The sequence below is a fragment of the Pelodiscus sinensis genome, chromosome 4 (assembly GCF_052426305.1).
Source record: "Pelodiscus sinensis isolate ZL-2025 chromosome 4, ASM5242630v1, whole genome shotgun sequence".
Classification (NCBI taxonomy): Eukaryota; Metazoa; Chordata; order Testudines; family Trionychidae; genus Pelodiscus; species Pelodiscus sinensis.
Genome location: NC_143055.1, coordinates 98914014 through 98929394, shown reverse-complemented (window position 1 = coordinate 98929394; position 15381 = coordinate 98914014). Strand labels below are relative to the sequence as shown.

At 39.4% G+C, this 15381-nt stretch overlaps 1 protein-coding gene and 1 long non-coding RNA gene across 2 annotated transcripts in view; one reads left to right on the top strand and one right to left on the bottom strand.

Annotated features, from left to right (window-relative positions):
- Positions 1 to 15381, top strand: part of LOC112546211 (uncharacterized) — a 101778-nt gene that overhangs the window by 70407 nt on the left and 15990 nt on the right. The window lies entirely within an intron of this gene.
- On the bottom strand, positions 9151 to 14781 carry LOC142829574 (interleukin-21-like). The gene is made up of 5 exons (XM_075929845.2): positions 14482 to 14781; positions 14322 to 14357; positions 9834 to 9977; positions 9285 to 9362; positions 9151 to 9165 (listed from the first exon to the last, which is right to left on the bottom strand). Exons 1-5 carry the CDS (start codon positions 14614 to 14616, stop codon positions 9151 to 9153), a joined length of 408 nt encoding a protein of 135 aa, XP_075785960.1. The 5' UTR covers positions 14617 to 14781.

Here is a 15381-nt window from a genome sequence, read left to right as displayed (position 1 = left end):
TGTATCATGCTGATGTCTCCAGGGTGGCTGCCAGGTGCTCATCAGTGATCTCATCGGGTGGACCTCCAGTTTCTCCACTTGACACCTTTTAGTTGCACTGGCACCTGACGCCTTCTTCAGCCCTTTGTTGCTGTATTCTCAGGCTGGCACCTCTCAGAGCCATTCATTCATCATCCAAGCACTCTCTCATACATTCATACAGTATTTTGTATAATAATAAAAGTTGTAGTTACAGAAAGTTTCTGTGTGGTATTGCTTAAAACATTCTCTGAGTGCTGAATAAAGTTACAATGTTTTAAAGAGACCAGGCGTCAATTAAGTAACAATGCCCTTAGTCAATTACAGGGCTTGGCTCCCATAGCAGAGTTAGTGGCTTGACAATGCATCCTTACAATGTATCTCTGCAATGTCAATTTCAAGCAGCCCCTTGATTATATTCTTAACAGTTCTAAGTTACATGACCTAATACATTATATTCTAAAGGGGCAATAATAATAATAAATCTAAACATTTAACAAACTAAGAAGAAGTAGAAGAAGAAGAAGAAGAATTAATAATAAATCTAAACACTTTAAATTGTGGGGAACAAATTATGGGGAGTCACTTCCATTTGGGGGAATCACATTTTTAATACATTAATATGTTATCCCTACAAACTGAACACTTTTAGTAGCCTAGCAGAAAAGCTGGGGCTGGAAAAGCCCCGAGAAGGTGAAGACCTTACCTACAGGGAGGAAGGTCTGGGACTTCCCTATGTAGCAGAGCAGGAACCCTTTGAGAGAACCCAGAAGAAGATGAGAGACTATTTGAATCAGAGTACAGGCAGTCCCCGGGTTACATACAAGATAGGGACTATAGGTTTGTTCTTAAGTTGAATTTGTACGTAACTCGGAACTGGCTCCAGATTCAGCCGCTGCTGCTGAAACTGACCAGGGCTGACTACAGGAAGCCTGAGGCAGAGTTGCTCTGCCCCCAGCTTCCTGGAATCAGCGACTGATCAGCTGAATCTGGAGCCTGGGACATAATAGCTGGAGCGCTGCCGGGTAGGTCCCCCCAGGACCAACCCGGCAGCACTCCAGCTGCTCTACCCCAGGCGTCCACAACAAAAGCCTGGCCTGCTGGGGGGGGTGCACTAGCTGGGCCCCTCCCCACTCCCCACCCAGCAGACCAGGGAGACCCGGAGCAAAGCCACGGAGGCGGCGGGGTCCCGCGCCTCCAAGGCTTTGCTCCGGGTGTCCCTGGTCCGCTGGGAAGGGTCCCCGCTGGGGGGGGTCCCCAGCAGACCAGGGACACCCAGAGGAAAGCCGCAGAGGCGGGGGGGTCCCGTGCCTCTGCAGCTTTGCTCCGGGTGTCCCTGGTCTGCTGGGAGGGGTCCCCAGCAGACCAGGGACACCCCAAGCAAAGCTGCAGAGGCAACGGGACCCTGCGCCTCCAAGGCTTTGCTCCGGAGCAAAGCCTTGGAGGCGCTGGACCCCGCCGCCTCCAAGGCTTTGCTTGGGGTGTCCCTGGTCTGCTGGGGACCCCTCCCAGCAGACCAGGGACACCCCGAGCAGACCAGGGACACCCGGAGCAAAGCCGCGGAGGTGGCGGGGTCCCGCGCCTCTGCGGCTTTGCTCAGGAGCAAAGCCCTGGAGGCGCAGGACCCCGCCGCCTCTGCATCTTTGCTCAGGGTGTCCCTGGTCTTCTGGGGACCCCCCCCCCCCAGCAGACCAGGGACACCCGGAGCAGCTTTTCTCGCCCCGGAGGACATGGTGGCGGGGCCACTGTGTGTCTGGGTGGTCCCGCCAGCCGCGAGTTCCGGGGCGAGAAAAGCCCCGTTCGTAAGTGCGGATCCAACATAAGTCGGATCCGCGTAACTCGAGGACTGCCTGTACTGCATCAGGCCCTGATAGAGGGGTGAGATGAGTGATAACCATTCAAATAAAGGACGTAACAGAGGGCACTGCAAGAAGCCCCTGCTGGACTTGTACCCTGGAAGAGTTTTGCTTTTTATTTCTCATACAGACTGCCAAGTAGCTGAAGACTCACGACAACTCAGAAAGTGCAGGCACATACAGTTAGACAAAGGGGCCCTTGTGAATGACGACTGCCAGCCCATTACATGATGCGTGTCTCCTTTTGCAAATTTCAGTGCTGCAGATGCTGCTATATGGCATTTACACATTTTTCTTGTTTCTCCTTACACTTACACCAGTTTTACTACAGTATAACTCCATTGACTTCAATGGTATTACCACCAATTTAATTGTGAGGAAAAGGCAGCCTGTTTCTCTCTGGAAAATACTTGCCAAAATACTCCTACTTAGTATTAACATGTCTCAATCCTCAAATGTCCTATAAGAATTCTTTTTAGTATCACATTGCTTTTTGAATTTTCTCATTTCTTTCTCCATCATCATCTTGTAGACTATGTACGATCACGATCGTGGTCTCCCATGATGTGATGTTATTTGAAATGGGCAACTGCCTGCAGTCACTACATCTAGGCTACCTAACAAAAGAAAAGATTCATGCAATCTTCACTGAGAGACTGACTCACTTGCTTACAGCAGGTCTTCAATATTCAGCAAGCAGTATGCCTCCAGGCTGCAGAATTGTCTTTCCTTTGTCCCTTTTGTTCAGTATTTTCCAAGACACAAACTGTTAAGTGTTGCCATTTTCTTTTCTCTTTTCTATTACTCAGCAAAATTTTGGCAGTAAGTCCAAAGAATACATTAAGAACATTCTGAGCTTGGTCATAGCACTGCACTGGGAGCAGCTGGAAGCTACTACAGCAGCTGTCATAGGCTACTCCTCCCTATATGGCCCCAGTGTATTACATGGGCCAGGAGCAGAGAGAGAGTCAGACAGGGCTCTTCACTTCTGTTAAACCTCCAGAATCTGGCCCCAGTGATCCCAGTCACCATTAATACATTAATATTTGTATTACCATACACCTTGTGGGCTAGGGATGTTAAATTTTGTTTAATCAGCTAATTAAACAAAACTAGCCCCACTGCAGCTCTGCCTTGAAAATGTAGTAAGAGCTGCCAGGTTCTTTTTAAAGGCAGAGGTGCAGCATCTGGGACCAGACACAAGCTGGGACACCTGATTCCCATCTCAAAGCCAGTCGCCTGCTGCCTCTGCCTCCCCTACCCCTCCACGGACACAGTGCTGGGGGGAACTGGCATTTAAGCCGGCTCCCCTCAGCACCAGCTCCTGCTTGCCCCCTTCCTGCGTCTGGTAAAGGCAACACATGGGGGCGGGGAGGGGGAAGCAACTAGTCAAATAGTCACTCGATTAGCTGCTTAGATCCCTAATGTGGGCTCCAGTTATGGCCCAAGACTCCATTATGCTAGGCACAATAAAAACACGAAGCTGGTCCCTGCCCCAGGGAGCTCCCAATCTAAGTATAAGATATGAAATGGATATAGGCAGATGGTGGTAGACTAGGAAAAAATGCGACAGTATGGGTCAGTGTAATAGGTAGTGATCTGAGCACAGCAGCATAGTAATTGCAGTCAACTTTTTGGTAGGCATCAGAGCAAAAGTCAGAGCCAACCCAGACTCTCTAACTGCCCTGTGGAATGTGAACATGACTCCAGGAGCCCATCTCAGACATACCTTTTCCCCTATAACTTAATGTGGGACAGGAGCCCCCTGAAGTGAGGAGGATAGAGGTAGGCCAGGCTGAATTCTTCACCGCCCTCTCCCCTGGACTCAGTTGTTCATCTTGCTCACATTCTCAGGAGCTCTATGATTACCTCTGTGGAGCTAGGAAATAATTCTGCTCCAGAGTAGATTGGACACTGAGGTTTTTCCGTTTCCTCGGCAGAGTGTGCGTGGGTTATCATCAGGATTGTATGGGTATGTCTCACTTAACCATTTCCCTGCTGTTGTGAGGGCCTCAGCCATGGATGCAACTTTTGCCCTCTTATTCTCTGTGGCACATAATACAGGTTGGATTTCCCTGGTCTGGCACCCTCGCAACCTGACCGGTCCTGATAAAGCGGATTTGCTGGACCAGAGGAGGTCACTCCTCTCCTGGCCTGTGCTAAAATGCTGTCCCCCTTCTCCTCCTCCCCCTAACTCTCTCTCCCTGCTACGGCTCCAGCCTGCCCTGCTGCTGCGTGACCAGCCATCGCTCCCTGGGCTGGAACACACCAGCTCCCACTGGCCCCACCGCTGCCAGGGCTGGAGCTGTGCATCCAGGACTGGAATTCCCTGGCTGCTGCTGGGGCCGGAGATGCGTGGCTGCTGCTACTCCCGTGCTACTGGCCAGCTGCTGGGACCTGATTTCCCTGCTGTGGCGCCGCTCCGCCCCCTCAACACACAGCTTCCAGCTGAGTTGTCCCCTCCCCCTTGCCATGCTCCTGCCCTCTGGCCTAAGTTCTCTGTGGCACATAATACAGGTTGGTCTCTGGTCCAAGATCAGCTGTAGTCCTGCTGAACCACGGATATTACTGGACCAGAGAGTTCTGGTGAAGGGAGGTACAACCTGTAGTCTACTCTCCTGTGAGCAAAAATACTTCAGTCTTGTTTGCATTATTGAGTTTGGTGTTCAGGTAGTGTTGGTGGCCTGTGATAGAAGGGAGGTCAGACTAAATGGTCATCTAGTAGTCCCTTTCAACTCTGTGCTTTTATCTCCCCCCTCAAAGATACCAGCCATCTCCTGCCACCAATTAATATAGTTAGCCCTGTTGCACAGGAGTTAGCATTCTGTGCTGCAGTCCTGAAAGCTAAGGATTCAAACACTGATAATTCAAAGTGTGGTATTGTTAATCACACATCATAGGATCTGTTTTTTCTTTTTCTTTATGAACAGCTCCCCAAAAACTAACCACCCAAACTAGAAAATTACCCTTTTTAAAAAACATTAAAAACATTAATTAGGTTACAAAGCCAAATTTTCTGTTCATGCCACCTCAGTTCAGTGTGTGTGTGTGTGTGTGTGTGTGTGTGTGTGTGTGTGTGTGTTACGATCGTTGTTAATTCCCCGGAGGCCCATACTATTATTTCAGTGCTCAGCTTCATTCCAGTGCCCAGGATGGAATTCAGATTCCACGGGCATCCATGTGGCATTTCTTGGCTTTTGAGTGCTTGATTAAGCAATCTCAACAAATAATTTTAACACAGCTTGTGTCTACCTCTATTTGCATGTGTGGGTGTGCACATACACACGTATCTGTTTTATTACCTCTGAATTGTATTTAATTTAGTGTATGCTTCTCAGGTATTATAACATGAGGATGGATCTTTCAGACATGTTCCAGGTTGAGACATATCCTTTCTCCTCTCTCGCTATTGTGTTGGGGCTCTGTGTAAACTGATCAGTCCCTCCTTTTTATCCTCCTTTATCTTTAGATGTGTGATTAAATTAAGAAGAAATAAAAAATACTGCATTACATAGTAAGATAAAAAGGAGGGACCGATCAGTTTTCACAAGACTTTTTAAATCTCTGAGGTACCTTACATTTACAATCCTTCCTTTTCCTAATCTTCTTTTCATCCTCTCCAATATAACGAGGAGAAAGAAAGATTCAAAAAGAAACCTTGTAGACAACAGTGTTATGCCAAGTTAATAGATGAAGCCTTAAGAGCTCATTCAGTTTTGGGTGGTTTTTATGATGGATAAAAAAGCCATGTAAGAGTTGTTTTGTTTTAGAAAATCAACACCTAGCTAATCTGAAAGACAACAGTGCCTCGAGCCAGATTAGTGTCACTGCTTCATTGCTGCAATAAATTGAGTCAAATGCTCTAAGTACATAGTGCTATGAATGTAAAAAACAATGGTAGTATTGGCAGTCAACAGATCTGATATACCAGAGCATACGTGAACAACTTATCTGATAGGGTGAGGAAGGCATTTCTCCTACTGTGTGCAATGGACAATTAATTCTGTAAAATGGAGGAAGTTGGTGGTTTTCTTTTCTTGAATGCATGGGGTACTGATCATTTACTCAGGCATGATACTCAGCTGGATAAATCAGTGTCCTAATCTAATATGGTAAATCCTGTGACCACATAAGTTAAATAACAGCCTCTATTAGATGCCTCACCTTGACCAACGGAAGTAATGTACACATGCCACAAGTTTTTAGTAGATGACAAGACGCAGGTATATCAGCTTAGCAGTATTTAATGTGTTATGCTTTTTAAATAAATTTGATGATTTGATATATAAATATACAACATAGTTCTCAGTATCAGCTTTTCATTAATAGGCAATAAATAATCATTAAATTAAAACAGACAATTGATATAAAAAATAGAAACTCTTCTGAAAACATAACTGCTATACAGGAGTTACAGTCCATGCTAAAACACATAGAGGTGTCTGAAAAAGACACCTATTACTAAATTATAAATAAGTTGTTAATCCTCCCTAGGAGGTAATGAGCCTCTGTGACTTGCTGTATGCACTCAGTTATAGGAACTTTCAACCTGTCTTTGCAGTAGATGGTGCTGCAAAGGCTGTTAATATACACACAGTTAAGTTTATAAATGTGACTCTGTTCAGACTGGCTACATAGCTCAGAAGCTTCGAAGATCAACTCTTCCTACATCTTAACTTCTTCATGGGATTTCTTCCTTTTTTTTCTTCTGCTCACAGTGCCAGAAAAGAGAACCCACATTTATCCTGAACACTGATTTGCTCCTTGTTGTTTTGTTCTTCCAAGTTTAGGATTCAAATAATTCATCCTAGTCTAGCATACTCCATTTCACAAATTCTGGTGGGAATTGTAAATGTATATTAACCTGCCCTACTTCTTCTGTGACCCTTTCATCAATGACTTTTATGGGGAGCACAAGCCTGAGTATTTAATAAATAAATGACACAAAGTAAAAGGCTACAAAAACTAGGATTCTTAAAATAAATTGTGCACAACTTAAGCTTTTTAAATAGTCGTCTTAACCATTGGCCTGCGAGGTGGAAACATAGTGGAAACTTCTCTTTAAGAGTGAAATTCATTCTTTGTAAAGTAGTTCACATGAGGCATATGTGCCACTTAAATTCTACTTACAGTTTATTTTGAGGGCTTTTAAATATAATTTAAGTAGTTCATAGTCCTTGTGCTGGAACTGCACAGAAGTGAATTTTACCCTGAAATCAGGTTTCATTGTATATAATGTAGTAACTCATTATTCCTAGGCATTTCTTGATAGTACTACCCAGTAGCTTATTAATTCTTCAAGGTGGTAAATAGTTACTTTTTTTAATGTGTCCTTTATTATAGTTTACTAAGATATTTTTAAAAGGATCATAAAGTGATAAAAATATATCCTTTTAAATGTTTTATAATAAATTAAGTACAATTTAAATTCAGCTACTGTGTCAGCTACTTAATTTGAAAAATGGAGCAACTCATCCAAAGCACATACAGGTACAGTGCTTACCATCCTGCACATTCTCCCACATAACAAGAACATATCCTATTTCATTGCAGGCGGGAATCACTGATTAGCTTATGACATTCTGGTAAAAATTTCTGCTCTAGAGCAGTCTTGCAAAACTGCCATAAATTGTACTGCCCAAGAACAAAATCTATTTGCCCACAATTTCACCTTGACTATTGATGAATATGGAAAATACATTATTTTTCTGGCCCATCCAAACAAATTATTCTCCCCATGAAAGTCGGCAAGTAGAATTTTGTAGGGATGCTCTAGAGTATTGATTGCACAGTTGAAAGCGCACAGCAAATTACTGGAAAAAGCATTTACAATTTTTTTAACTATACACTTTGAGTGAATATTAAACCCATCCTTAAATCAATGAGATTTATGTTGATGGACAGCTTTTTGGCCTTCATTTCTGAGCCTAGTATAATTTAGTAAAAGAAGAACTTGTTTCAGGTGAAATACAGTGTTACTAGAGGAGCTCTAAAATATGAGTAAATTCTCTTAAATTTCTTTTAAAAATAAAAAATAAATATCAGTGGATATTTAGGTATTTAATAACTGTCTTAAATATTTTCCAGTTATCTGGAGAATATTTGTCCTCATTGTATTTAACTGTAATAGTTGCAAATCTTTCAGCTTCCACAATTCCTTAGCATATTGATTACTAGTAAGTCAGTTAAAGGACTTGTGCATGCATAGATAAGCTAATGGAGACTGGAATAAAGGGATAATCAAGGGCATTTAAATGTTATTAGCTACCATTAAGTTTTAGAATATTAATATTAATATTCAGGCAGTTAAATTGAATCCCTGATTTAGAAGATGGAATTACTTCAGAGAACATAAGTTTTCTGAAATAAAGCAAAAATATCTACATCAAATTAAAATGTCATCAGTCAAAAAGCAGTGAGGACACAAGGGCAACTTTATCCTTTTGTTTAACAATCATTTTCCCTATTCTGATATATGTATTTGAAATAATGCACGTTTCAGAAAGATGCAGGGCACTTGTAAGTGGGAGTACTGGAAGATTCTTTGCTCACCAATTTCTTTTTACCAGAGCTTATTGTGACAGTGAGAGAAATACATTTGTGTCTTTGCTACCTCTCTCCTAATACCTAATTCTACAGTCATTTTTCAATAGGGTTGTAAATGTATTTCCAGTAATTTTAAGATGAGTACAAAAACATTAGTCTCTATGAAATATGCATATTTCAATAGGTACTTTTGATCAAAGTAAAATACGGAATATTTTTGGCACTTGATTGATAAAATGTTCCAAATACTGTATCCATAAATGAAATTGTGTGGGATAATGAAGATAAACAAATTGGTCCAGATAACATCAGAATCAGACTCTTGCGAGATTTCAGAAATTCTGATTAGTTTTTCTGCTGTGCCTTTTTTTTTCTTTTTTCTTTTTAAAGTTTCAAATAAGTCTGCTTCTTCATTTCATTTGGAAGAAAAAACGAGGCTTACACCCATGGAATTTCTAAACCAACTAAAATTTGGAAATATTTGAAATCTCATGAGAGAACCTTTTCCAGAAACGTTTTGAGCCTAACTTCTAATATGAAGGGTGACTCAGATAAGCTCTCAGTAACTATCAAATTCATCTAAGCATTTTGAGGAAGGCCTAACACAAATGCATCCCCCACATAATGTTCAATTCACAATATTTACATTTTCATTGTTGTCTTACATAATATAGTGTCAGTTTTAAATAGAGGATGTCCGGTAGTCTTCATTTCTATTCTGTCCTAATCGTTAAGCCTTGATTTGCTGTAAAAACAAAATATTAACAATTATTTAAAATAAAAGATATCAAAATGGTCTAAAAACCAGACAAAATGAAAGACAAAGCCAGAAATGTATGATGAATAATAATGAATGTTGCTTACCTCCTGTAGCAGTGATATAAAGCTATTCAAAAATTTTGTGGGCGCTTCTTTAGCATAAGAGTAACATGGAGAACAATTCTGGAAGACAAAGAAAAGGGCTTTTTATCGGACATGTTGCATTTGAAAAATGTGTCATAACAAATACTTTGAAATAATTTGAGAAAATTGAAAATATGTGATTCATTAAATGTGGGTAAGTAGTTTTGTTTCCTTTTAACAGATGTGAAAACTGAGGTACAGGAAGATTAGGTAATAGCAAAGTGAAGGAATGGCAGTCAAGTAGCACCTACAGCCATTGATTCCTATTCTTACATTAATCAGGACAACTTGACCTCCGTATTTCACACTTCCCATTATTTAGCTATGTATGAGCAGTTGATTAGTAGGACCAGAATGAGTGTGATCCTAGATGGAAGTATTACAAATATTTACATTTTTAACTCTTAGTATAACTTAAAAAAAAGCATCTGTTCTTTCACCAAGCTTTAGTTAGAGTACAGTAAACTTCAAAATATTGTTCAATTAAGTTAGCAAATATGTCAGTCTTACCATATCAGTAGTGGTGTCATTATTGATTGGTCTCTGCAACTTCTTAATCATGTATTGAAAATTATGTTGTGATTGTTTGTTTGCTGGTTGCAAGTGTAAGCTTGCCTTCTGGAAGCAGTTGATAGGAGAAGAGAGGCATTTACTCTGAAAGAGAAATATTGCAAGTAATTAAATTGCCAGAAATTTCTAGAAAGTAAACTAATGCTTTATACATTTGCTTGATTTTTCTGATTGCACATGCATTGTTCTTTCCTAACAAATCACTGAGCTTTAACTCATATTTTTGTTTAAAGTGTGTTTATTTTATTTTTATTTATACACATCCACTATAAAAGAGGCTGTATCCTTTACTCTCTAGCTTCTCCTTGACAAATTTTAAATATATATTTTTAAAATAGACAATTCTTAAAATCTCTTTTGCCATTACTCAACACATTCATAAAACAAGAATTTAATCCAGAAATTAATCCTACTACATTTCAATTGTTGCTTTTGTTTTTTTGTTTTTGTTTTTCGCTTGGGTTTTTTGTTGTTGTTGTTGTTTCGGTTTTGGTTTTGGTTTTTTGGTTTTGTTTTTGACAGGCCTAAGTTCAAATGTTTTCTTCTCACAGATAATGAATGTCCCACTGAAATGTTTTATTTTGTATACATTTTGATCCTCTATTCTATTTTTAACACATTTAATAATACTTAGAATTTACATTAGATTTATACTTTCAGAGCACTGTACAAATCTTAAGTATCCCCATTTAAAAGGTGATGGAAATGGAGATGGAGAAATTAAGTGCACTCCTTAAGGGCACTGCTGGGAGTTTGGGGAAAAGAAGGGATAAGAATTCAGGGAATTCTGGCTCCGATTAATTTCATCCTATTAAATCACAGTGCTACTATTTCACTTTTAAACTCAGATGCACCTTAAACCATAGGACATACAGTATATATCATCAAGCAACAATTGTATCTACTCTTAAGAAAATTATCTCATTTTTCTTTTGGATTTTTGTCCCATGGCATAAATTTTCTTTTACACACTTCTTATACCCAGAGCAAAAATGGCCTAGTGCCCCCTCCTCCTAACTCATGTTGCGGTGGTAATTGTATTAAAACTGGTAGCATGACACTTTGACCCATCCAGAATCTCTCATCCTGTGCAGTGATCATTTTCCTTCCTTTGCATAGCTGTGGAAACTACTAGTGAAACTAACTACTCAGTGGAGAGAGAACAGCATTGTTTACTGTAGCCAATTTCTAACCTGCTTTGCACTTTCCAAAGAAGAAAAAACTGAGAAATGTTGCTTATGCACATCAAGAAAGAGATAAAACCGTCATATTTGTTTTGCATACCAACTGCTACCCAAACTCCATCTCATCCGGTATATCAAGTGTTGATGCAATTTTTTTCGCGCAAGGACAAGATGATGTTCTTACTGTGTATTTCTTATAGAAATTTTTTTAACAGAAACCCTTTGTCAGTCAGAGATAGCATTATATTTTCCTTAAAAACCACATATTCATGTTTGTCTCAAGCTTCTTACTGTAACCAGTCTAACTTACTGGAAAAAAAATTCATTTTAAAGAGCTCAATTTTCCAGATGAAACTGAAAACATTTTCTGTCTCATCTGTGATGAGCTGAGAAACCAGCAATTCTCATATAACACATAGGCACAGCTTTTTTTTTTTTTTTTTTTTTTTTTTGCTGACTTAGCCTATCTACAGGTAATTGTTAACAGTCAAAGAAACAATATGATTCTGCCTGCAGACTGTTCGTGCACAGCTGAGAATAACAATTAATAGATGTTAGTTTGTCCAAAGTCATGGGAAGCTGGTGATTTCTGAGAACGGGTAGGCAGATGTGTAAAGTTGCCATATCAGAAGTATTTTACGGCAATGGGTAAAGGGTATTTTACGTCTGACTCAGAATAATGTTGCTGCTTGCCCTGACGAATCTCCACTTCCTGAGCTAGGAGCCATAGTGCCAGAGTCTCAACTAGTGCAAATCAGCGTAGTGCCACTGGTTGCAGTAGAAACAACAAGGAGTTCTGGGGCACCTTAAAGACTAACAGATGTATATGCCTACATAAATCTGTTAGTCTTTAAGGTTCCACTGGTCTTCTCCTTTTTTCAGATACAGACTAACACAGCTACCCCTCTGAGACTTGGGTTCAGTAGCGTTATCATGTCTATTGTTACTAGCTAAGGATCTGACCACATTCCTTTTTGCAGTTGAACCAATTTTAAGATTATCATCTCAACTTCGGTATATTTCCTTCTGTCTGTTGATGTAGTCTTATTTCTTAAACTTGTCCTCGCCCATTGCTGTTTTAACATTTAAATAGTGAACACACAAGGAATTGTGTGGGGTTGATTTGGGGCTAACACTCAGTCCACTCACAGGAAGCTCCAAGGAAGTCAAAACCGACAGTGACAAACCACTGAATTTTGGGTCATGTATAAGGCAATCTTCTTCCTGTGTGTACAAGGGCAAATTCAGCCCTGATATAAGGATGTACAGTTTCATTGATTTCAGGTTAATTGCACTTCACGTGCCCCTGACTGTCTCACATTTAATTTTATGGCTAAACTGTTTGAAAAGTTTGTAATTCAATCAATACAAGTTTACCACCAATGAAAGACCACTTGCATAACTACAAGAATTCAGTGCAATCCTTAGCATTTGAGAACCTGACTGACAGTGAAGTAAGATTGCTTTTAAGACCTTTATCTGTGCACTAACGGTTTGCGGCAGTGACATGTTTCATGTGTTATGATTAATGAAATCAACGGATATGTTCAGTTCTCGTAGCATCAGACCCTAGAACTGTCCTTTTGAGTAGTAAGTGAAGTGCCATCTCTCTTCCTGAGCTCGGTTGACAGCGTTGTTTTGAAAAAGTTATGATTAAGCAATTAGTCACTAGCTGTAGTTGCTTCATTTCTGGGATAGTGGCAGGTTTATCTCAGTAACAATATAGCTAATCGTACAATTCTTTTCACTTTGACATGAAAATTTAGACATTCAAAGAAATTTTAAAAATCCCCAACAATTCAAATATAGTAGGATTTTGCATTGCATGAATTCCCAGCAGTGACATAGAGTAGTCCGCGTGGGTTCTGCATGCTTATACATTTTTTTCTTTTCTGGCAAGTAACAAAAAGAAACCAACTAAAGACCATGAGGAGTGTAACCAAAGCTGTGCTAAACAAGGTGAGTTTTTCCTCTATTTTCTTCGGCAGTACGTTTACAAAACCGAAAACAAATCGTGATTCAATTTATGCATGCTTTGGTGAATCACCAGGCCTAATAATCATCTTTTATATCTTAGTCAGAATATTGTTTTAAGTTTTCCGAAATACTTGCTATTGCTTACATTTTTATGTTCTAGTTAAAGCTAACGCAGCTGATAGTATAATTAAATAAATACATGTTGGGTTTAGAACTTAATTCTGCATTGATGAATGTCAGAAGACAGCACAAATGGATTTCATTCCCCTTCAAAATTTTTGAGTTGTGTAGACTTATTTTTTATTTACATTTAATTTTATTACATGTCCTGCAGTGTGACACTTTCTACTGCGTGCAGGCATTTTCTGACTAACTTAAATGTTGTTCTTGTGTATAATGTCAGTTCACAGAACTGTACAGTGTAAATATACATACTGAAATGAGACTGCACAATGTCTTACTTTTGTTATATTAATGCAAGGCATAATATAAAGAAAATTTAGTCCAATGGATTATAATAATTTTATCCTCTCTTTTTGCCTGGAAATGTAGTCCTTTCTCATATACACATAGACTGTAAGGTGAGAAGGGACCATCATGATCATCTAGTCTGGCCTCCTTCACAAAGCAAGCCACAGAATCTCACCCACCCATTTCTAGAAGAGACCCCTAATCTCTGGCTGAGTTACTGGGGTACTCAAAAAATTATTTAAACATGAGTAGTTGCACAAAAGTCAGTAGAACTAATCATGAGAAAATTCTGCAAGGGCCTGTATTTCCATTTTTGATACTTGACTTTTTTATCAAGTTCCTGATTCTGCAAGGTGCTGAGAACTTTCAATTCCTAATGCAGCTGATGTAAATTGAAGGTGTCTAGGATCTTTACAGAACTGAGTCCTTGAAGAGTAATATTGATTATCAAGCAGTTGTGTGAATGTGTGCTACTAGAACTAAGTTTCAAGTAAAAGGAATACATCCAGATACTATTGCAATGGATGCTTTAGAAATATACATATTGTACAAGTAATAATAAAAGAGTACTAAAGCATACTGTAATATTAATCTGGTATTTAGAACACAGAAATAATAAGCAACTTCTATTTAAAGTATTTTCTGTTTTTTAATCTAGTTTTAATAGTTTAAAATCTAGTAATTAGTGTATGTACCAAGATGTGTTTCAGAAAAATGCAGTTGTTATTTTTAATGAGAATGAACCTGTTGAAAAGACATGCAGTATATTTGGAAGGAAATGTTAAAGAAATCTTACCACAGTGTCTTCTGATATAGGCAGAGGTTCAACTTCCTAGAATAAAAAAATTAGTATTTTTAGTATCTAAATATTTCTCCAAGTAGGTTTATTCTCAACAATATATACTGAGAAGAATTTTATAGACCGATTTTAATATTGCCACAAATATTAGGCTTACCTTAACTTTCACACTTTGTTTTAATAGAGTGACTGTCTTTACAAGCTCCCTGTATCTTAGCCCTGTAGGTGCAGCTGCACTCAGCAGCATACTGGAACAGAAGAAAATCAGACAGAAAGTGATCATCCTCTCCATATTGATGGGTTTAGTTTTAAAATATGCCCAGAGTAGAGTAAATGATATCCAAGAAGTAAGCTTCACTTCAACTGTGCTCAGGTACACTGCATACCTACCTATTTATTGATCCTTACTGGAGATGAAAACCCACCCATTTCAGCTTGGAAAGCTTTGTAGAATGGATTAATGAGTAACCCTTTTTTCTTTTCCACTGGCTAGGTGTATGTGTGTGAGTTAGTGCGTAGGGGGCAGGGATTGATGGAGTGAATAAAAATATGCCCCATCTGCACATTGGACAGGAAAAAAAAAGAGAAAAGGTGAATTCCCATTTTCACTTTGAGTCAAGAAATGAACACAGTAAATAATAGGTACTTAGAAACCACAAGCCTAAGTAAACAAAGATGCTGCATTTTTTTTTCTCTCAGACAGTTTCTTACCTGTCCTATTGCACAAATGTGTGTTTGTAATAACACTATAGCAATGAGTGAAGTGCCAGCATTCACTTCTATCAATGACACTTTTAATACACACTCACTCACTCTTACCCTAGCTTGTTTGTAATTCCTACAGAGAGTGTTAATTTCCTCTGTTTCTTGAAGAATACCATCTTTTTCAGATGTTAGAATTATTTTGGCTTTTCAAAATAAGGAGGCATGGCTTGGTTTCTGAGGCTGAAAGTATCAGTTCATCTGAGCTAGCTGAAGAATGTTGTAATTAATAAATTAGCTTCATAAGTGTTGCCAAGTATTTTAATTACACCCTAGAAAGTATATGCACTGTGCA